The sequence below is a fragment of the Dufourea novaeangliae genome, unplaced genomic scaffold, assembly GCF_001272555.1.
Source record: "Dufourea novaeangliae isolate 0120121106 unplaced genomic scaffold, ASM127255v1 scaffold8, whole genome shotgun sequence".
Taxonomy (NCBI): Eukaryota; Metazoa; Arthropoda; class Insecta; order Hymenoptera; family Halictidae; genus Dufourea; species Dufourea novaeangliae.
Window position 1 is genome coordinate 2,069,600 of NW_015373923.1, and position 23,219 is coordinate 2,092,818.

The 23,219-nt window shown below is 38.4% G+C and overlaps 8 protein-coding genes across 8 annotated transcripts in view; 4 read left to right on the forward strand and 4 right to left on the reverse strand.

Annotated features, from left to right (window-relative positions):
* Positions 1 to 1,306: 1,306 nt before the first annotated feature.
* Positions 1,307 to 2,785, reverse strand: LOC107194755 (probable maleylacetoacetate isomerase 2). Its single transcript, XM_015584444.1, has 5 exons — positions 2,653 to 2,785; positions 2,251 to 2,302; positions 1,894 to 2,042; positions 1,612 to 1,816; positions 1,307 to 1,549 (listed from the first exon to the last, which is right to left on the reverse strand). The coding sequence occupies exons 1-5, from the start codon at positions 2,668 to 2,670 to the stop codon at positions 1,320 to 1,322; spliced, it is 654 nt and encodes a 217-aa protein (XP_015439930.1). The 5' UTR covers positions 2,671 to 2,785; the 3' UTR covers positions 1,307 to 1,319.
* Positions 2,786 to 4,408: 1,623 nt separating this feature from the next.
* LOC107194796 (G-protein coupled receptor 143-like) lies at positions 4,409 to 6,445 on the forward strand. Its single transcript, XM_015584496.1, has 6 exons — positions 4,409 to 4,753; positions 4,818 to 4,929; positions 5,149 to 5,243; positions 5,324 to 5,502; positions 5,568 to 5,895; positions 5,965 to 6,445. The coding sequence occupies exons 1-6, from the start codon at positions 4,604 to 4,606 to the stop codon at positions 6,187 to 6,189; spliced, it is 1,089 nt and encodes a 362-aa protein (XP_015439982.1). The 5' UTR covers positions 4,409 to 4,603; the 3' UTR covers positions 6,190 to 6,445.
* A 3,200-nt stretch (positions 6,446 to 9,645) lies between these two features.
* Positions 9,646 to 12,510, reverse strand: LOC107194859 (A-kinase anchor protein 10, mitochondrial). The gene is made up of 9 exons (XM_015584564.1): positions 12,355 to 12,510; positions 11,291 to 12,059; positions 11,092 to 11,215; positions 10,741 to 11,028; positions 10,537 to 10,651; positions 10,228 to 10,399; positions 10,091 to 10,164; positions 9,972 to 10,024; positions 9,646 to 9,735 (listed from the first exon to the last, which is right to left on the reverse strand). Exons 1-9 carry the CDS (start codon positions 12,377 to 12,379, stop codon positions 9,646 to 9,648), a joined length of 1,710 nt encoding a protein of 569 aa, XP_015440050.1. The 5' UTR covers positions 12,380 to 12,510.
* A 1,513-nt stretch (positions 12,511 to 14,023) lies between these two features.
* LOC107194542 lies at positions 14,024 to 15,440 on the forward strand. The gene is made up of 3 exons (XM_015584184.1): positions 14,024 to 14,200; positions 14,499 to 14,953; positions 15,371 to 15,440. Exons 1-3 carry the CDS (start codon positions 14,024 to 14,026, stop codon positions 15,438 to 15,440), a joined length of 702 nt encoding a protein of 233 aa, XP_015439670.1.
* A 719-nt stretch (positions 15,441 to 16,159) lies between these two features.
* LOC107194543 lies at positions 16,160 to 17,359 on the forward strand. Its single transcript, XM_015584185.1, has 2 exons — positions 16,160 to 16,193; positions 16,539 to 17,359. The coding sequence occupies exons 1-2, from the start codon at positions 16,160 to 16,162 to the stop codon at positions 17,357 to 17,359; spliced, it is 855 nt and encodes a 284-aa protein (XP_015439671.1).
* Positions 17,360 to 18,171: 812 nt separating this feature from the next.
* Positions 18,172 to 19,181, reverse strand: LOC107194544. Its single transcript, XM_015584186.1, is given in 4 exon segments — positions 18,172 to 18,279; positions 18,282 to 18,344; positions 18,435 to 18,488; positions 18,960 to 19,181. Coding segments are annotated over 4 exon segments (447 nt in total).
* A 181-nt stretch (positions 19,182 to 19,362) lies between these two features.
* LOC107194546 lies at positions 19,363 to 20,108 on the forward strand. The gene is made up of 2 exons (XM_015584187.1): positions 19,363 to 19,733; positions 20,045 to 20,108. The coding sequence occupies exons 1-2, from the start codon at positions 19,375 to 19,377 to the stop codon at positions 20,106 to 20,108; spliced, it is 423 nt and encodes a 140-aa protein (XP_015439673.1). The 5' UTR covers positions 19,363 to 19,374.
* A 1,491-nt stretch (positions 20,109 to 21,599) lies between these two features.
* The window catches only part of LOC107194686, a 32,555-nt gene continuing 30,935 nt past the window's right edge, over positions 21,600 to 23,219 (reverse strand). The window contains 5 exon segments of the mRNA XM_015584346.1: positions 21,600 to 22,023; positions 22,174 to 22,327; positions 22,427 to 22,635; positions 22,761 to 23,011; positions 23,107 to 23,219. The exon segment at positions 23,107 to 23,219 is cut by the window's right edge and continues 12 nt beyond it. Coding sequence (XP_015439832.1) covers positions 21,907 to 22,023; positions 22,174 to 22,327; positions 22,427 to 22,635; positions 22,761 to 23,011; positions 23,107 to 23,219 — 844 coding nt within the window. The 3' untranslated portion in view covers positions 21,600 to 21,906.

A 23,219-nucleotide genomic window follows, 5' to 3' on the forward strand; every position in this document is an offset into this window, starting at 1 on the left:
ATAATATAGGCGATACGATAAAAAATGTATCTCTATATAAGATTATGTCTCGCAAAAAATACAGCGAAAAGTATTAAAGTGTGCTCAAGATTGAAAATTACGAATACATCTAAGAAAATTTTCGAGTACAAACTTTCATTGTAGCTTCTCCCTTCTACCCTTTTTCTTTAGTCTCATTGGATAGATCATATGGAATGCTTAAGAGGAATCATCGTGTTCCATAACGATTGAGGTACATGTTAGAGATCTCTGTTGGGTATCAACGTCGAGCACACCTTCTTATCTTTTAAAGCTAAAAAATATGCGAAATCCGAGTGTTACATTGTATCTAGTATTTCTAACGCATACTCGTGGATTTATATAATTTCCAGGGAGAAATGAAATGTACCCAATGGATGAAAGCTTTAGAAATGGAATTTGATTTGTACTTTTCATTCCTCAGTACTTTGTATGGAGTTTGAGCAGATTGCATTGCCTTATTACACGTTTCCTTTTTTTTTTTTTCTTATTTCGATCGGTGTACGTGAATATTATGCGTGCTTACTGCGATGTTCAGATCTGCTACTTCATATACTTGGTAAAGAATTTTAAGTCATTATCTAATATCATTTAATAGCAACACTTCTCCTTAGTCTATGTAAGCTAAAAGTAATCGAAAAATTATATTATCATAAGTATAAAAAGTAAACTTTTGATTTCAGACAACAGAACCTATTTATAATAGGTCGATACACTTTACAAAGTAATATGTAAGTACTGAACGAGAGACGAATTTCTTGTTAATTTTGATTGTGCGTATAAACCAATGGAAAAACATAACAAAATTAAAAATAGGCCAACATTCCTATCATCTGAGTAAGTACAAAAATGGCACAGTGTTTTCTCTCCTTTTGGATTAGATGGCACAACGCGTTGTTCGATCTTATGACTGGAAGTTATTATAGAGTTGAACACTCTACTTTACACTGTTGACCATTTCGATACTTAAATCTAGGTCGTAAGTGATAAAAGGTGTATATTTGTCCTATAAACACATAAAAAGACAAACGACAATATTAAAAACGATATTCAAACACATGATTGATATCGGATCACAATTTCATCGAACTTACGAATATGTAATGTAATCGTTAAAAAATATAACGAATTTCTTAAAATATAAACGATAATTATTATCGAAATTGTAACATAATCGTATGTTATTGCAATAAAATTAAGATTGTATCACCTTTTATCACTATAGAACCATCAATTATTGGACCACCTCTCTTCTTAATTCTAAAAGATTAGAAAAGGAAGAGGGTGGTCTGCCTTGCTTGCTACTTGGTCGCCTCTGGAGGACAATCAGGCTGATTATTTGGGTGAGCAGCAGTAAATGCTGGATGATTTTCTAAGTGACGATCTACCCTCAAAATAGTTGGGAAAGGTCTGAGATCAACAAGAAACCTCCTCGCATTAAATATCTGTGGTATCAAACAACAGTCTGCTAATGTGATCTCATCGCCCACACAGTATTTTCCTGCACTCGACGAAAGTAATTTTTCTACAGCTGCAATATAATAATTTTAGTAATTATTGTGCTTCTAGTTATTTATCTATTTCCATTATTACCTGTTAATCCTCTGGTAATCCAGTGTTGTGCCCACTCTTTTTTACGTTCCTCTCCAACATAGATCAACACAACCAAATTTTGCAAAGGTTGAATACCACTAGCGATCACTTCACAAATTTCTCTGACTCTGGCTCTTTTCACAGGATCCGCAGGCATTAAAGGTCGATGTGGTCTAGTCTCTTCCAAATATTGCAAGATATTCAACTGTAATAAATGTGTTTTCAATGACATGTACTGTTTTTAATTAACAGGTGAATACAGACAAATATTCCTCTACTCACAGACTCTATTAATGTATGATTGTCAATATGAAGTGCAGGCACCTGCTCCATTGGGTTAATCTCACGAAACTCATTGGAATGTTGTTCTCCACCGCCCTTAATCAAACTCACTGGTTTTATGTCATATGGAATTTCTTTCAAGTTTAGTGCTGTATAAACATATAAGATTAAATTATCATGAAGTCAACTCATTAAAAAGTTACGAATGCAAAGACTGATAATATAATTATATTCACGACTAACTAATCAATATAAATAGTGTTCTGGTAATACTTGATTACATCCTTATTTGGAACGATTCGCGAATATATTTATGCGAGAATCTCGAGATTAATGAATACTATAATTTTCACTTACCGATTCGCACTCTCCACGAGCAAGAGCTCCGCCAATAGGAGTAAAGTACCGGCTACGAACAAAGGTAAAAACCAGAAGAATAGAATAATACAGAAAAAATTTGGCGATGTTTACCGGCTTCAAGCGGCACTTTGACAAAGGTGTATACATTCGGTTTGGTCGAGGCCGGTAAAATACCAAAGCTCGATTTAATACGTATAGGAAGAAACGATGATAACAAAGAATGCTAAACGAATAATCTATGAGAACGATGAAGAGAAAAATCAATCATAGAAGTATACGAATTCTAATCGAACGATTGCAGGAATGGTCCGCTCGGAGATAAAGGGCTAACAATAAAAGCGAGATATTTGGTAAAGACGTCGGCTTCGGTATCTATTAAGTGTATTAATTTGTTCTCACCTTTCCCATGACGGACATCTCGTCAAGCCTTCACGGACGGACTCGTCTGCTCGATTCTATATTCGATCGCTTGACAACGACGCTGTGGCTCGCGAATCTCTTCGAAATTATTCGGAATCCGTTCAACGCGCGAAATCACTCCTCCCTCCCCTTTTATTCGATTGCCAGACGTCCCATTCCAATGCCTCATTCTAGAGACGGGGTTCGCACAACCAATCACAGTCCATTTTCTGATAGGAAGCAGTGCTGTATGATATGAACAATCTTTTTGGTTTATCTATCCCCGAATTTTTATTAATTAGTTATCATTCCTATCTTTTTCATATATACGTTCGTTGTTAGTTCTTTCAGTTTTTTTTTAAATTACATGTACGTAATCGTTATTCCATTCCTTCTTGGCAATATACATATTCAGTTTCCAGTAACAGTGGGAGTATGTATCCTATACATATTTCTCCTCTTTAATCACAAGCGAGTGCATATCACTCTACAACAATTAAAAATTATAATTTTCTCGTCGCGTAACATGTTTACTTCAGAACATTTAACGCGGCTATAAAAGAACGGACAGAACTGCATATAAATTGGTGATTATTTAACGACGAGAACGCACCGAAGTATTCTTTACTGATATGATTAAATATTTCTTGATAGAGATTTGATACACATTTGTGTTCATTTCTGCTGACTACATAACTTTACCGTGATAAAAGTGTTTTGTAATGCGAATGAATATTAAATTAAAATATACTGAGATTAAGTCCCTATCATTTCTACACAACAGATGCTAGGGACATGCTTTAGTAACAGCACGATTCATTTACAGGCATTGCGTGAAGCTTATCAAAGTAATGGGACAAATGAATCTTTAAAATCAGTATTATAAGTACGCTTATAAATTATGATTTGTTTCATTGATGTCAACTGATTCGTTACGATCCTTATTATCGTTACGATCGATATTGTGGAACAACAGTTGTTAATATGTATGGTTGTCACTAATATCTCATTAATTATCAAAGAGAGGTATTGCTTCTAGTGCAAAGACGATTAGAAATGTAATAAATAAGAATAATTTGCAATAAATAATACAATTGTGAGTGGCCAATTGTTTATTAATTTCCTCTGAAACGATACTCATCGTTAAAGTACACTGTAAGAGTTATAATATTTTAATATTCAATGAAATAACAAATTGTGGACTAAACGTGAATAGTGGTTTCATCTAGCGATGGCAATGAAGAATTAATCTAGTTCCCGAAGTTACCAGTGGATGGCGCCACCTACCAGTTACTTCAATTTCCCGGGCTTTTTTTTAATTTTGAGAACGTAAGGGGTGCCCTAGAACCCCCGGAGCATCGTAAGAGATCCCGTATTGTGAGAAACTGGGGTCATAGAACCCCCGGAGCATACGTAAGAGACCCCGTGTGTGTGAGATGTATGTACATATTTATTTATCATCTATACTTATATTACGTATACAGTATATAGTTTATACATACGTTTATGTTTATATATTAGAGATAATATGAAGCATCGAGTAATGTACTCGTATTTACTTGTATCGATTCATCCCTACCACAGATGAGAATACCTCGTCTAGACTCCAGAGCCCCTAATGATATCACAAAAAATTACATTCGATGTTTAGGTCTATTCTATATCTTGTCTGTGATTAAAGCGTGAAACGATAGGCATGGCGTCAAAAGGCCGAACGCGCCGAAAGCATGGTACGGCTTCGTTTTAAGATAAAAATAAGCAATGCCCCGTTAACACGTCGCGAGAATACTCATAAAACTGCACTCGATCAATGGTAAACCCGCGGCATCAATTTACATGACCGGACCTAATCCGTGAGATAGTTTATGAGTTAAATAATTATCTTATCGTCAATAGTTCTTTTCTTATCGTCCCTTCGATCAATGCTTGAGAAACCAAAATCAAACATAACATGGCTGATCCAACGATACAAACGTTCTGTTGTCATCATTCGAACAGAACGGATATGGCGATCGTGATCATGCAGGAATTCAACACGAACGTATACAACTCGGTGTGCATGCTCTCGTCTATGATAGGTATCCTGGGTGCAATATATCAGGTAAGCAAAATATTACTTTTTTTTTTTGTTTTGTGTCTGAAACACTAAAACAGCTATTTTCCAGATACTACCAAGAGAAGCATCTAATCTTCCTCACCGATGGCAAAGTTTTTCCTCTTCCAGAGGCAGAGAAATCATTATATGGCTTGCAATTGCCGATCTTTTAGCTTCATTAGGTAAGTCTCGAATACTTCTTAATGAGCACAGTCTTTTATAATGAGTGACCCTAAATTGATAGATGAATTAGATCCACAGAAATAATTGAAAAGATTAATCTAAACGTTTGTACTATTTGACCTTGTTTCCAAAGCATTATGTTATATCTTCGTATTATGAGATACTCAGTATGTATTGTTTATTAAAAATGGTTGTGAGTAAACTATATTTTCTTCTAGGTGTATTTATAAGATCAGCACTCTGGATGAATTTCAAGTCTATAATGCCAATGGAGGATGATACTTCCAGTGTTGTTTTCTGTGCACTTTCATCGGTCAATTTGATTAAAATATCATACTTTACTTAACTCATCTTCCTTAAATCATAATTAATATCGGTGATATACATTTGCAGGCTTGGACACAGTATTTCTACATGGCAACATGGATCTGGACATTATGTTATGCTGTAGACATGAAGCTGCTACTTGGTGATAGATCTGGACATCCTACTTGTTACCATGCATTTGCATGGATATGTCCAGCAATTCTTACCACATTTGGTTTGACAATTTTATATATACCAGATGCAAAGTTAGTCCCTAATGAAATTAACAGTATTGTCGCTATGGATGGTATTTGTAATTATCCTTTTTCAGCTGCCACAATTTAACATCATTATCCACTGCCATACTACGTATTCTGCCAAACTATTGCGCTACCTATGTATTATTAGCTGTGGTTATGATTGTCAATCCAGTACTGTATTTCGCGTCGACGCGAGACCTTCAAACTGCTGTCACCTGCAGTCTTGCTCAGATGACAGGCAGAGAAAGAAAATTGGTGCAAACAATAAGGTTCAAGTTCGCGTTGACGAACGTAGTGTATTACGTGTGCTGGTTGCCAAATTTGATCAATGGAATCTTACTATGGACTTTGTGGTTCCAACTGCCAATTAAGGCTATTATTATTCTTTGGTACATAATGGTATGTATATCTTACGGTTTATCGGTATTAGTATGACGGGCTTACTTAATTGAAATGTTTAATCGATAGGCTGTTACGAATCCACTCCAAGCGTTTTTCAACGCTCTCGTGTACAAAAGATGGGACAAAAGAGAAAAGTTTCGATTAGAATGCTGTCAGAAATTGGGCAACTTCAATATAAGCCAAATTGCGAAAGAGGACACGGGTATACGGTTAACCGAATCGTCACCATTGTTGGATTCTAAATATGGGTGTCCTCCTCATACGAGTATAAATGGTTCTTCTTCGTTTTGAAAGCTGTGATAATCTGAATTTCCTGACTGTCTTATATACAATTTTTAGAGGGAACTATATTTTTGTAATGTGCTCAGTAATTCGCTTGCTATATGACCACATTTGTCGACAGCACGGTCAAACATTTATGCACAGTGTCTCACGATTTTCTAACGAGATTGTAGTGATAATGTTATACTAATAGAAATAAGAGAGAAAGTATTTTGAAATAACACAAAAGTAATATAGCTAATACTATCATACTGCAAAGATGACCCGCGTGAACAGAATATGGAAAGATCGTCAACTTCGTATGTTGTATTGCGAAGGAACTGAGGTTATTGTATGTACAGCATAGTTCGATCGAAAATTCCTGAGACACTGTATATATAGAAACTGTACATACAACGAATTGTTTTTAGGTGATTTTATAAGTATAGGAAATATTAATAGTTAATAAAAATTTTAATTCTAAAATGGATACCATGTGAGATTGGTACTCGATAACAAGCTTTATCGAAAAAAAGTATTTTTTGTCTGCTTTCTAACCAGAGGAGTTTTCCTTCGGCAAGCACGTTTGTTACTTGTTAATTACATAGAAGAGTTTTTATTTTCTACATGTGATAAGAAAACACGTATGTACAATACTAGTATTTAATCGGTATAACTTTTGCTTTGTACATCTAATATATCTTAGGCTGCGACGTTTCTGTTAATAAATTATAAACTATTCAGTGCGAAGCATTCAGATTTGCAAGAGTTGCATATACATATGTATACACACATCCATAAACATCTGTTTAAAAATTGATCGTTTCGATCCTCACTTTGTTACAATTAATAAAGAGCACCTATAAAGAACCCTGTACACTTCAGAAAATAGTGCACATAGAATCTTGAAACAGATGTTACTCGCATTTTTGTGTTTGTCTAACAGATTTTTATTCGTACAATATCCCTCTGCCTTTTAATAAAAAAATTCTTATATACATCACTATTAATAGACGATCGAAGATATTCGCATTCCTAGGGACATATTGTGTACATTTTGTTTTACATAGAATGCCAAGACTGATTATTTTTCAGGCAACGAGTTCTCTAAATATTAGCACCAAAAGTTTTATATAAACACGAAGACGACTTAATCCTGAATGTGAAGCATAATGAAAATTGTTTACTGCATGGAAAAGATTTCACGTGTAAAAATTGACAAAATACTGTGTAGACTTGCTAAATTATAACTACTGAGTAGAATCACAAGCAATTTTCGACACGTGTGGCGAACGTTTAATAAATAATTAAAATTTCTAATTTCAATTATTATTATATGACCCTCTCAAATGTCAATCTGATCAAGTACATGCAATAAATAGTAATGCATGGTAAAAGTATTTTACTTGACGAACGAATAAAAATTGTATAGTACATTATTTGCAATACATAGTTTTTATTACAATGTAAAATGCTTAGAAATGTGTTAGAGATTGGGAGACTTCCTGGATCACGCAACGATCTTTGTACGTTCGGCGATTGACCCCGGAAAGTTCTCGCAACGAAAAGACAAAGCAAGGCACTGTGTTATCCCCTCCGGGAAAAACGTGCCTAGAGCGAAATGGAAGGGAGGCTAGGCCAGTGTCCTGACTTTACGAATCGACAGTCAGAATTAACTCACGACCGGTACCGACAAATCGTGCAGACACATTATACAGTTCTTAGACATTGTATTACTCGACCAGCTAGTATTAATCTTTATTTTACGTTAACTACAGTTAATTTTAAATTATCAGTGACTCAATTAATAGTCCCGAAAGGGTGGTCCTTGAAGAAGCACAGTTATAGACGGCATTCTCCGAGCAATATTCCGGGCAAGCTGATTAACGCCCAAACAAAACGAATATGTAACAAGTAAAAAATTCAGAAGCTTGCTGAAAGTCGAATTGGTCAGTTTGGCTCTTGGGAAGGTCATATTTAACAATTCCAGGGAATATACGATAAATTGATATACCCTTTAAATTTAAATCAAACTATAAAAAAAGTTCCTTGTAATTCAGCCTAATAACTACCGATCTTCTACTTTCGCGCAAGAGGAAACCGAAAATCTGCACCACCGAACATTATTGACTAACTTTTTAACATTAGTTTCCTATTGCATTCATACTTTACATATTTAAATCTAAATCATTTCATTAGAGTAATGTTATTTGTTTCCTTTGTGACGTCATTTTTTAAAAATAGATTCAATTTTGACAAAATAACCTTTGTGTCAGCTAAGCTCGTTTACCTACTATCTATACATATAAGACTAACATAACGATTCTGTTACTATACAGTAACAAAATTAATGTTCACACTTCTTTTTACATCATTTACATGTTCTATGTATAATAAATCAGAGTAAATACTGCCAAGTTCATATCTGGTATAAACGGTACCTCAAAGAAAAGGCCCCTCTGGGCCATATGGTTATTCTACTACATTCTTTGGGGTTGTAGTCTCGGTGTGGCTTAGGGGGTTAATAAGTCTTACAGACAACTCGAGCAAACTGAACAAAATAAAATTATAAACATTCATGTTTTCGTTAAACGCTAAATTGTTCATAATCTAAAGTGCACTTCGCTCATTGAAATTTGAGGCACGTATACCGTATATGAATCACATCTCTTCGCGATATGTTCTACGCATTGTTATTTGTTTATGCGTCGAAAGTAAGGTATTTGTTTCTTTTAACGAGACACATTATATCTCATTGAGAACATTAAAAGACAAAACATAGAACTTACTAAACTACAAAAGTACTTGGCAGTCAAACAATTAAAATATTACCACGATTTACCGATTACAAAGCAATATGCTCTGTCCGTCCTAACATCATCTTTAAAAAAAACAGTAAATATCTTAGAAGAGAAACGCATACTTTTATAATCTCATGGAAGTATAAAGAATGTATGAAAATTATCGTTTTAGTTTGTATAAATCGCCAGTATGTGTTAAATAAATTTGAGAACATAAAGTAATAGTCATAGTAATATTACAATTACTGTATCCACGAATTCGTGAAATATTTCTTATGATTATGAAGAAAATCGAACGATGAATTTAATAGTTTATTATGCGGCACTGTAACTTTCTTAAATGTAAAAAAATTTATATATCTTTACTTATTAATTCTACCTTGATCACAATGGTAATCTTATAATACACTCAACTTTAAATGCATAGACTGTTAGCAAAATATAACATATGCAAAAAATATTGGCAATAAAAATTTTGAAAATTGACGAACACGAATGCGCGTGTGTCTTACGAGTTTTTGTTCTTAAAAGGTAATAAAATATCATTAGTTTCGATTTGGCACTTTGGTAAAGTATTTGCAATTGAAAACATATATTAAAAGTAATATTTACCTTCAAGCATTTAAAGTACGATGTATATTATAGGAAGAAAGGAATCGATATGGTCGTAACGCAGTGTTTGCCATCAAGATGAAAAATTCGATGTTCCTAGAGTCAATGATGTTATTTCTCGGACGATCATCTCAGCAATCTTCCACGCTAATTCTTCTTTAGCCTAATTAAATTGATTCGTTATAGTTTCAAATCAAATATTCAACAATTTCACGCAGTTAGTGGTACTTCTACAAAATAGGGTTTATTATAACTATTAAGGCAATCAGTAACTGTTTACTTATGTTTCAACTTACAATTCAAATTAATATATATGACTGGAAGAAATAGTACCACAAACATAAAAATGTAAATACTACAGGTTTTTGTTACACACTGCTAATGTATCACGAAACTCACCTTATCTTGCTCCATATTTACAAGTCTTTTCACAGCACGTGTTAATCGAGATTCTAAAATTATTTCATCTATCGTTATTTTAATTCCAGTATTCGGGACGATTGTCTTAAACAACTTACCACTTTTTTTTTTAGGATCTGGTTCTATTTCGGTGATAAACCTTCCTAAGTCATCAACATAACCGACGCTTAAACTGGAAAATACATACGATATCGAATATAATGATTATTAAACGAGATTTTAGTATAATAATTACCTATATTTGTTACGTTTCCACAAGGAATCTGGATCATAAAGTTGTCTGGTATCAATATTCATACCACCACTGATTGTTCTTTTACTGTTGACAGATCTTCCCTCATTCCCTGCCTGCAGGGTACTTTGCATATTAATACTAACGGAACTCACTTCGCTACTACAATCCGAACCTGAAATTATCAGAAAGACTTGTTAGTTCGTTCTATTTTTATCACTGAGCTACACATGTGAATGGAATAAATGAGCATCCGATATCTAATTATCAGAATGTAGATAAATATAGCTTGTATAATAAAGATATGCAAACCTGCTCTTTTTATCCTAGGATGCAAACTTGAGCACGGACTGCTCTGTATGGTATTGATCAACTCTGATAAGTATTTGTAATATAACTGTGATGATAAGAAGGTGGGTAGATAATGCTGGAAAAAGTACAGTGTTATCTCAACATGGCGTATTAAGCTTTATCAGTATTTTATTAATCTTTCTTTACTGCATGCCTGACTTGTACCTTATTCAGAAACTTATATACAATTTTACAGGGCTTATCAAAACAGTCTGGTCGTGGTCCCTCCCCGTCTTCATGACAAATATTTTGTTCCACTTGAAAGCGAATTTTATCACTGAAGCCAATCGGCATCGTCGCTTGTAAACTAAAATACTTGTCATAAATGATCAGGGCATCGGTTTGGGCTTCCTCTGGATCTGCAGCGTCCTTCTTTTCCAACAAGTTTTGTTTATAATTGATAGCAGACATCCAAAAATCTAACAGTTCTCGTTTATTCTCGAGTTCCATGAACTAGAATGTTATCAGATTAATGAAGACATCAGATACAAATAAACATGCATACAAAAACACTACCTCCATAAAATAGAAGAATGCAGTTTCATTGTACAATATATCTGTTAACTGCACAGTGCCGCTAGTAAGAACATCAATCTGATGGTTGCAGTTAAATTCACTTCTCAAGAAGTCATTAATGTGTCTGAAAGTGATTGTATTCAAATTTACATAAATTTTAGTGGTTTTGTGAATATTTATATGCACTACTTATACTCACTCATTTTCTAATATATTGTATACAATTTCTTGAACAGCTGTCAGGCACTGCAACATAGGCTCAATGTTTTCACAAGTAACAGCTTTCTCCATGGCTATCTTTACATCCTCTGGAATTTGATTTATGCCCAAAGTACCCTTAGCAACATATTTTTTATAAATTCGTAATGCATCCTGCCTTGTCATGTCCCGTCTCTTGCAATTATAATTTGATTGTCCTGTTCTGCTTACAGCTTGACTAGTCTTTGGCATATTGTTGCAATTTGATTTTCTATCATTACTATTTACATACTCATTGAACAATGTATTATCAATTTCATTATCATTACTCCGAGTCACTTCACAATGAAAATTCTTATTTTTATCCACCGAACTGGAAGTTCTATTAGTATTCTCTGTATAATTCGTTGAACAAACATTCTTCTCCTTAGTCACTTGTACATGAAATGAACTGCATAAGCATTCCACTTCCAGCCAGAACTTAATGAGTGCTATACAGTTCCTTGTCTCCATGAACTGAATGAAATAACCAAGAGCACTTTTGTCAGTGAGGATCTGTGGAAGCGTTTTAGAGAGCTGCGAGCTGAAGGAACACGTGTCTTTAGCTTCCTTATTGAACATTTCATCTTCCTCTTCCTCCTCAAGGCTGCACAGTACACCTGTTGGTATTTGAACGGACGTATCTCCATTAAATACATCTCCGAATAATGTCCCAGAACTCGTCGATTTTGTGGGTGATGTTTGCAAAGATCCGGGCCTATCTCGTTGCCCTGCAACGAAAAACAATTATTTTGTAGGCTAATTACACGAAACAAATCATCCGAAACCAGAAACTCTGTCAGTCCTTCGACATTCAACGATCGTATCAATCCTTCTTACGAGGACGATATTCAAAAACATGGAAACTTAGAATGACAGCGGAGAAAGAGATAGAGAGATAGAGAGAGAGAGACAGAGACAGATAAATATTTTCGCATACAGGTTAGAGTACGATGCGATCAACAAAAATGCCTCTTACGTGAATCCTATCAATGAGGCGATACTAAGCAAGGAATGGATATTTACCAGACTTCTTAAAAAATGGAAACATTGTTCACGCCAGAAGGAAACATGTTAAGCGACGCGATGCAATGATCGGACATAAAAAGTTATGTTTCAAACGCTGACGCCAATCCGTTGCTGCGCCAGGCGAAAATTATGCGTGGGTTCCTTTCGGCCACGGTACCAAGCACTGAATTAGGAAAACGAAACAGTGAACTTCCTCGATCGCGCGCACACACGGCACATGACATTTCACCGAGCCATCATTAATGTCATCGCCCGTTCTTGTTCGGGGGATCGTTGCATCGACACTCAAGACACGGGACCGCTTCATCCGCGAGATTTTTCCTCTGTTTTTTTTTTCTCTTTCGTTCCTCCCTCAATGGTACAGAACGATAAAAATCTCACGTCAAAACATCGGAGACGCCAAGTTTGCGTAATCGATCGTTTCTATTGCTGAAATCATAGATATGTCAGCGGTTTGCGGGAAGATTACTGTCTTCGTCAAACACGATTATTCTAAGAGATTTCGTAATCATCATCTCGGAGGAATCTCTACAGGCGCAGCGCATCCCGTGTTCGTGTCTCGTTACTATTTCGAACAGGTTTAATTCCGCGTCAATTCTGTCTGCACCAGTCTCACGATGTCCATCAATTTACATCGTGCCGAATATGACAGTTAACGACTCGGATTCACGCGGTTTCAGATTTACGCGCCATTAATTTATTCAATTCAAAAATATTTTTCTTTCTATTATATGTAAACAAATTGTTGTATATGGCGGATCGAAAATGTCGTGCCCTATTGTACCTTTTATATCATGCTGATTTTATTTTCGTTGCATTCGTGAGCAGCTAATCAAATACTGTTTATCATGAATCTAAATGTAACTCTACGTATATATTTCATTAATCATCAGATATAGAGATAGTTACTTTAAATTCTATATATACTTTCTTCTCGAAGCTTTAATTTCATATATCCCCAAACATTTCCAATGGGGTTCACGTCAGGTGATTGTGAAAATAAGTCTAATACCTGGATAACATTTCCGGTTTTACACTTCCTACAGCAACGGCTCCGGCGCCTAGGATCATTATCCTCTTGCAATATCGATTTTTTCTTCGTGCTTTCAAGCGCCTGTGAATTCCTTTCACACGTTACATCAATCATATCCGTAGTCCCACGCGTAATATATTATGAACCCGTTGATATCATCGGTCACCGAGGCGATCAAATACATTTAGAGAAGCCCTAGGCACCGTCTTAAACGATGATGCTACACACGATTCCTGAACATCGGCAGCCTGTCAACATACAGTTAGATCAAGGATGAAGCAACACACCGATCAATCATTCTCTTCTGGTTCATCCGAATTGCCCTCGCGCGTCAGGATCGTGTTCCAACATTCAAATCGGAATCGTACCGGGCATTACGAACGGTGTACGTATGTACACACGCGGCGTTCACCGTGTACATATCCCGAAGGGGCCAATGTCCGGGCACTGAGCCTCTCGTGACCGTTCAACGACGAAAGAATACCGGTTTCCCGGCCGTACTGACCACTATATCAAGGAAGACCATCGTCGGCGCGTCACCTATCCGGCTGGTCAGTCTGTTTCCCGTCGACGACGATCCTCGTGCAATTTTTCCGGGAGAAAGGAGAAAAGTGTCCGGTCCCTGTTCGCATCATGTTGCCGCTACACGGCCTCCTACTCCTCCTGGTGTTGATTTATCACGCATCGACCGGACACTCTTTACCGGCTACCTACGATCAACGTCAGCACGGTCAACTGAACGTTCAGATCCACTTGAAGAACGTGCAGATCGTCGCGGTGATGGACAAGGAGTCGCTCGACGATTACACGGTAACGACTAAGGCCCCGTCGACGGTTCACGTTGCGATCGATAAACCAAGCCTGGTAAGAGGCTGATAACGCGATAACGAAAACTATTATTATCGTCGTTCGTTTGTCTTTTATCTTCTTTCTCGAGTAGCACAACGGTCGCCCGTGTGTTTTATGGGTTCCGGTTGTCAGGGGGGGGGGGTGGTCGCTGTACCGTTTGCCTTTGGGTTCTTCCGAATTTCGAATCGCCACTATTTCCAGTCGCCCTAAAATACAGAAAATCGTTTCAGTAAGATGTTTTGGTAACTCTTCGTTACAGGAGTATGATTACATTTACGATTACGCTGATTTCACGGTGAAACCCAGCCAAAAACCAACCGTAGCCCCGATACACACCGAACCACCGACAACTTTGGATACAGCTTCACCGGTTTCGGAAATCACCACCGTCGAGTCCGATACCACGGATGCGACCGTTTCGTCGTCCAGCGAATCTTCGATTGTAAGTTTCATCGTTGGGGACACGAACGTCACCGTGACAGTGGACACCGAGGAACCAGACGTGTCGTCAACTGAAAAAACAGAAGATTCCACAAACGAGAACGTCGACACTAGGAATGCATCCGTGAAGGGTAACGATGGACAAGAGAACATGGTATTATCTTCTGCGGGGAACTCGACTAAATCGATCGTGAAACGGTGCAGAACTGGATACATACCGGATGGAAAGGGTCGTTGTCGTCGACTGAGCCAACGACGATTGTCATTGATTCCGTGAGTGTCAGGCTGAACCAATTATTGAATAAGTTCCATTCGCCTTTTCTGACAGCATTTATCGACAGCATATTTAACAGATTTTATCGGACATATAAACATAAAGAAGCCAAGTCCCATTAAAAACGGTGCCTAGAGGGTGTGATCCAACTACAGGCTAAACTCTAAATATAGGTTAATTGAAAGTTATGTTAGGTACTTCACCGTAGCAGGAATAATTGCGAAATGACAGCTCCAAAAACAAAATCAGCTTATTTTAACTCCCTATCATAAAGCATGTTTTAGATATATCTACATCTTAAAAATCTTCGACAAGCTTGACAATAAGTCCTGAAGTAAAAGTGCTAGCCCATAGTTAGACCACTTCCTCTACGACAACCAGCTGTTCCTAGAATTTTATTCTTCTCCGTTTCACAGTATTGCAATGGGTCTCGGGCCGAAATTCCTGGACGGTCTGACGCGCTCCACGAAGAATCTGGCGCAATAGGACGTCCATCGGACGCTGTCGAACAGAAACGTGCCGCGAATATTCGATAGGAACCTCATACGGTGCAACGTAAAAATACGAATTCATGTTCCTCGTTCACACAAGTCAAATTATGAGTACGATTGTATCATCCCGTAGGGTATTTCTCCTTGCTCATATCGTTACATTTAATCCCGCCATTATCATCATCATTATAAATAAGATAGGGAGCAACGTGTCCTAAGATTTGTAAAACAGGTGCAATAAAAGATTTACGTGTTTATACGTTCAGACATTTGCTTTCTTTCTTAACCCTCTAATTTTAAAAGGGCCAAACGACGATTAATCAATGTTCGTAAAAATGTGCACGAACGAATGCAAACGAGGATTTTGCGAATCGAGGGAATAACATCGGTAAGTATAAGGATCCTGAGCAGCTCCGCCAGACGGGATCCCCGGCTTGTGTTCATATATTCGAGATACTGGATAAAAATATCGGGATAATTACGTAACCCGTCTTCTTGGTGGATGGTTCTGGTTTAAAACGTTCAAAGCCGATCGTCGATCGCCGGGGAGCCTTGTTACCCTCTCCAGCAGTGATGCTCCCTCGATCTATATACGTGGCGTGCCGATGCTGCCAAGGAACCGGACGACGACGACGGATCTCCCGCAGTCGAGGATCAGACTTCGTTCAGCTCAGCCGATCCTAGCTGATTACGGAGGAGCTGCATCCGGGGAAAATGGTGTCCTTAGCTTGTCTCCTCTTGCTACCAGGTGAGACCCGATCCAGATCGTTCTTCGAAAACTCGGTGTCCTTTATTTTTTCCCCTAATACATATGGAAATCTGTTTTAACGTTCCGACGTTGCTTTCGGCTTTTCTTAACAGTAATTCATTCGTCTCGATTAAAGTGACCTTCGTTTTGGATCATCGAACTTATTCACGACGACTTACGAGACGAAACTCTATATGTGTATATATTTCCTTTTCTGGTAACGGTTAATCCCCCGTCCTCCCTCGTTGACTCGTCTTTCGACAAATGACATCTCGTCCATATCACGAACTCGATGATCCTGACGCGATTACATGCTTGGTCAAAACTCGTGTCTTTACGTCACAGGCATTCTATCCGGATTATTCGTCGTCCGTACCGTCGCCGCGCCAGCCACCTACAATCAACAGCAAGCCGGTGATCTGAACGTTCACGCGCAATTGGACAACATTATGTTCATCATTAGCCATACATTCGACGGGAAGCTGATGAATTTATTAGCGGAACAGGCGGCGAACCATCTGAACCGTATTGGGTTCAGGCAGGCGGCGTCGAAGCCACTCCAGTCGGCGGAGAAACCATTGGAGGCGACGATCTATGAAACAGAGGACGAGGAATCGGGTAAAGAGCCTTACCATGTGGAAATCTTTCGTATAGAGAAGGACGACGCCGTGGCAAGGAACAAACCCACGGAGAAATTGAAGGAGGCTGGTACCGTGGAGGTTTCCAGTGTCAATAACGTCGAGACAGGATCACCGTTGAAGAATCTCAAAGATGGTCCAGCCCCGCAGGTGTCTATAGACGGTAAAAGAGTAGAAAAAAAATCGAAGAGCCTTTGGGGGAACCAGAAAAGCCGCGGTAGGCTCGCCGATGGTCCAACCGAGGTAAGCAGAACGACGGTACACGTGGACTCGACCGTGGAGAATCTAGCCCAGGCTGATGATCTCACGGTGAAAGAAGTCTCCAAAGCGACAAGACCCGGGATAACGTTGAAGAAACAGTTGTCCAAGAAGGAACAGGAGAATTTGTCCACGGTGTCCGAGGAGCGAAACGAACTGGGCAATAAAGCCGACGAACTGGTCCTGCTGGGTGGTGGCATCGAAAATTGTGGACCAGGTAGATACAGAGACAAGTCGGGTATCTGTCAGAATGACAAAGATTTTTATTGAAAAACATCGGAATTTAAATATATATTTCTTTTGCCGCACTGTTTCGATTCTATTATACCACTTGCCGAACCGTGATGAATATTTTTGTAGCTCGTATCCAGTAGTCCATTTTCATTTGGTAACGGTCAGAAGGTATCTGTATATTTATTGTGATATGTATACCCCCCGTAGTCGCAAGCTCTACAATGGTGCTCTTGAAATTGTAGTCGTACTCGCGAAAGTGCGTGAAGACCGATAGAAATTCCCGCGCGAACAGTATCCGCACTCCCATGTAACTTAAGAACAATCTCATTTTTATACTTTTATTATTTATATTATATGTCACGCATTTGTATTGAATGAGATTATCAGAAATAAATGAAAAATTTTAAGAACCATCAACTGTAATCCATTATTTTCTTCTCGACACGAAATAGTAAAAGTTCAAAGTCAAAACATCTCTGTTCGTCGATTTATTTTTTTCAAAAATGGTGGAATGCGATGGAGTTTGAGAAAGAGTATTACTGTAACAATACAGACTTTTGATTCAATAAGAAATCCATATTAAATTTGATATTCAGTAGTACCTCTGATACGTCGTTTAGATGCACCTAAATAGTTAACATGTGTATAACCTAACATTTCCTGGACCCACCACAGATCTCTGTTTTCATCGGAATCGATTGATCGACGACGAGATTATTTTTCAATTTAAACGAAATTCACGAACGTGCGAAGATGATTTAATATACGAATATAGAACACTTGAATTATCATCCATTTACCGTAATCCGTTCGGGCCCAGATCGAACGTGTTCGACGAATTACGATTTTCAATGGTCCCGTCCGAGGTGAACCAGGAAGTCGATCATCTGCGAAGTTCAACCGTGGTGGAAATGTGAGAGCAAGGGCAAGGGTACGGTAATAGGCGACTGCTGTGAGACAGAGGAACGGTGAAATGAACTCGGTGGGGCCACCCGAGGCCATTGCTCTTTACAAATCGGTCCTGTTCACGTGCGGGTACAGCGCCCGCATGCACACCGATATACTACGCACGTCCCTAACCTGGTGCACATGCGATCGTGTGTGTGTGTACTTTGCCGGTAAACCGACCACCTTTGTCGTATTCTTCATTTTTTTTAAATCGTACCTGAAATAGTAACTTACACGACTTAATTGAGCCCTGAAAACACGGTTAGAGAGAGGGTTGAATGAATGCTAAAAAATTTTGCTAAATAGTACTTTTGACGTCAGACCAAACACCATGGTGGTTCGTTATTCCCACCTGTACGAACGATCGTGATTATCTGTAGAGTCGACACGAACGGAATAATCTCCTCTGTTGTACTACTCGGTAAGGAACACTATATTTAGGTACAGTGTATGTATTTGAAGTTTTCTAACCTAATAAGTCTTCCGTCATCTGTATTCTTCATCGAGCTCAAAAATACTCCCTCGTACAGTCACACCTGCTTATAAACAAGAGTCTGTGACCAGGCGCGTGATGATCCACCCCTTTCGTGTAGAATAGAATCCTCCTACTGTCGGTAAATGCGCCATAAACGAAGGATCTTATCGAAGTCATTCGTTTCTCGCTATATTTCACGCAATAATACGATACTAATTGTCTCGTTGGCAGAAAAATCGAATCCGAGCCGAGATTACGTTCCAGTCGGGTATGTATGCACGAGGAACGTACACACAGTGGCCCATAGGTTCTTGAACTTGCCTGACGATCTGTTTCCATGCCAGGTGGGGACCGGGATGGCCGGTCGGCAGAAGACGTCGTCACACCTCGCTCATCCTCCGGGTCGTCAAGACGTTCTTTGCTCGCCACAGGCATCGTTTTCTTTTTCGAGAGCCAACTATACACACAGAGGTCCTTTCGTTTGTTGAATCTCGTCTGTGACAACGAGAATCTTGGCTTTGTCGTGCTTTTACGAAACGGAAGAGACATCGAAAAGAGCGTCGATCGTTAGTCGATACATCTTGAACCCCGTTACATCAGTGTCGCCCATATTGAGACACGCGTATCGATGTTATCGATCAACATGGGGATCTTCAAAACGGTGCTGTTTCTCGTCGCGCTTGTCTCGTATAGAGTTCAGTGTTTATCGGTCGCGAACGAGTCTTCGATCGCAAATCCAGCAACGTCTAAACCGTTGGAGTTGAGCGCGGAGGTCGATCATTACGATCAACGTCAAAACGGGAGCGAAAATTACCGTGTCGGTTTGGACGGACTGGTGGTCGTGTTCGCCCCTGCCGAGGTGCTGCTCCTAGCGAACGCTGCCGCCGCTAACAAGCCTATCTTACCGATACTCCCTGAGTCCAAGCCGACCGTGAGTAAACCGGAAGCGGAGGATCCACCTACACCGGCGCCCAAGTCAACGAACAGGTATTTCCGTTTACAATTATTCAAATAACATCGAACGATTCGTGACCGATGAAAAAGAATAATTTATCCTTGCGTTTAATTAGTATGTATTTGCATGATGAAATTTGAGTAATTGTCTTTGAAAGTTACGTGTTATCGTTATTGATTTGCTTCTCGTAGTGACGTTATTAGTATGCAGAGACGCTGCTGCAGTGCTTGTTAGATTCTCTGCAGTAATTTCTTTGTTTAGTGTCATTGACCTTCACCTGTACTGGTGTTCTAGATATATTAGTAATATGCTTGCAACTAACTAACGAAATTCTTTATTTTAGGGGCGGTTCACGTTTAACGGATTTATTGATCCCGTTCTTACGTCGATTTCAACATCAGGAATGAAGACTTCTGCAGAATCTATAGGACATAAGACTCATTACATTCATCATTACCTTAATTAAACATGTAACACCCTTTCCGCATCAGTAGATACTTCAGATTATATTACATTTGTCCAACCTGGTGAAGTGGTTCTTTCAAATATTTCAAGAAGGCCCTTTCCCCTAGAAGCTGAGTCTGCTCGTCGATGTACTCGAAAGTACAGTGTATACAATCCACATATATATTCTTATCGAAACGAAATTTATTTGATTAAAAATTAAAATACATTATTTATGAGTTCTTTTTGGTATATCATCACAATACTTTGTATAAAAAATGCTTAGGACTATGTTCCTCAGAATTTACATCATGTGGGTGGAATCGTTTATTCGATTTTAAAAAATAAGGAGAGAAAGAAAACGATCATCACTTTCACACGGACTTTACAAGATATAGTTTATACATATAGTAAGTAACTTGTACTTCAAAAGAAAAAAATCGTTTTTAAAAAAAAAAAACGCATCAGAATAATAAAAATAAGTTTCACAATGGTCACTTATATATGTACAACGTTCTGAACGTACTCGACGGATCAATTGTGAATCATGGAAGCGTGTACAAGAATATGTTTTTGAAATATATCTCACCCTTAAAATAGAAAGTAGCTCTGTGTAACGTGTTCTCTTTTTATCTTTACACTGACACTCACAGGAGTAATTTGCGGCTATTCTTATTAAAACATTTTTTTTCAAAAGAAAATTGTCCTTATAATCGTTTTAAAATAGTAAGGTTATCTCAACTATCGACAAAGAATGGATCAAACGACATTACGAACAACTACAATTCGTTTCGTTCGACTGATTCCCGGTGGTCAATATTATTAACGCCAATCTTCACGATGCTATGTTGAACCGTAAAACTAATGTACCCTGTATCTCACATTAAAAGTGTTTTTTTCCCTTTTTTTTGTTATGTTTTAAATATTCGAACAAGGAAGTAAAGCTGAATGGAATCCTTTAAGGTACATTAAAACCTATGCATCCGTTTCCTTAATACAGAGGAATTAACACTCATTGAGAAAATGTTCATCATTATAGCACAATCGAGTGCCACTATCTCTCTCTCTCTCTCTCTCTCTCTCTCTCTCTCTCTCTCTCTACTCTCTCTCTCTCTCTCTCTCTCTCTCTCTCTCTTTCTCTCTCGGTGGGCATGAGAAATTCATTCGTTAGCCACGAATTAAGTATTCCTTGATTCGTCTATTATGCTCGAAGCAACCGCAATTAATTCTAATGTTGGAACAACTAACCCTTAATACATAAATTATGCTAGGCGAAACGATAATGATTCGAAGGTATGCGTCAAATGTCTGAACGATAGCCAACTGGAACCGCGACTAATGATCGCGATTATGGGCCACGATTCAACGTTGAAATTATACGAAAGGATTCACTGTTATACGGAAATTCACCTCGAGGATAAAATACTAAAAGCGCACGAGAATATTGACTGTGTTGACGAGACGAGGAAAGCTGTACATGACTTTTCGATACACGTAAAAATGCCTATTAGTTCGTGGACTTATATCATAATTTACCTAATCACCATGGCATCATTCGCCGAGAAGCAAAGTTTGCATATCGTCGCGGCGCCATAAGCACTCGCACTCTCTCTTTTCTCTCTCTCTCTCACGCTCTCTTTCTCTATCAAACAATTCGTTACAGAAGGGTTGTGCAAACGATACCGAGGGGGCTGCTTGTCAGCGATTTACATATCGTCAAAGAAACAGTAACATTACTTAATAGAGAAGACAATATACGTTCTAGGAAGGAAGTTGAGCGGCTGCGTTCGCGTTGAGATCTTCGCAGTTTGTCGCTTCTCCGGGACCGCTATTATTAGCAACTGCGGGCTCGTGAAATTTTAATTCCTCCTTACCCGCCTACAGAGGAATTATTCCATTTGACATCTTTTTTTTGTTTTTTTTTTTTTTCAAACAAAGTCAATTTGCTCGATTAAAATAAACGGATTTCGAGAACAGGCACCAGAAGCATGTTTACAGATATGTGTCGGTAATATCACCGGCTATTACCTCTTTGATCAGCAGACGACAATTCTCCATCACGCTACGCCGTCTGTCCGACGAATTGCTTAGTATCTCCTCGGACTGATGAAGGTTGTCCACTATCTTACGCATCTCCTCTAATTCCGTCACCGTTACCTCCAACTTCGTTTCTAATTCCGATCTGTAAAATCATCATGAAACGTGCACAGTATTCGATAACCATTAAAAAAAAAAAAAAAGAAGAAAACACTAGATCCACGACAATGAAATGTGAGCATACTTCTCCTCTTTCAACTCCTGTATACAAGTATCGTTATCGAGCTGAATTATTCGTAGTACTTTTAGCAGTTTCGTAAGAAGGTTATCTACGTCGATCACTTGATCGACCAGACCGACCGCGGGACAGTAATCCGAAGCCAGCGGACCGTCATTGGTACCGGTATCAGATTCGCTGATCGAATCACAATCGTCATCTTCTTCGTTCTCAACCTGTGTGTCCAATAAAATTGTTATTCATATAATATATATATATATATACATATAAATAATATATTACATCCCCACTAATCATCTATACTCCGATGATTTTCTTTGCTTTTTTTTCATCTGTATACCTTACGACGATGCAAAATCGCTTGTGTGAGGTTAGTGAGGCTAGAACACTCGTCGTTGGCGCGAGTCTTTTTAAGATTACTCTCGTCCACCGTCTCGGGAAAGCTCAAAGCTCTGCGCAATGAGTCGCTACTCGACACCATGTTGTGCGAGTAAGTATCGGGCAAAGGAACATCCTCCAATACGCTTTCCATCATCAGGCACGGTTCTGTTTCGAAATCGAGCAGGTCCGACGAGGACTCCATGCTTAATTCTGGCGAAACAACAGTAAATAACACCATTTCAATCAGACACTTCCGTCCACGCTCTTAATACTGAAATTTATATAACCAGAATGATGTCCGTTACCTTTGTACATTTGTTTCGCCAACTCTGACTTTTTGTCCGTATTTTTCGTTGCAAAAGGATGCGTCGCCGCATTTCGGATGGCCCCGATAACAGCGGACACGAAGGAACCGCTC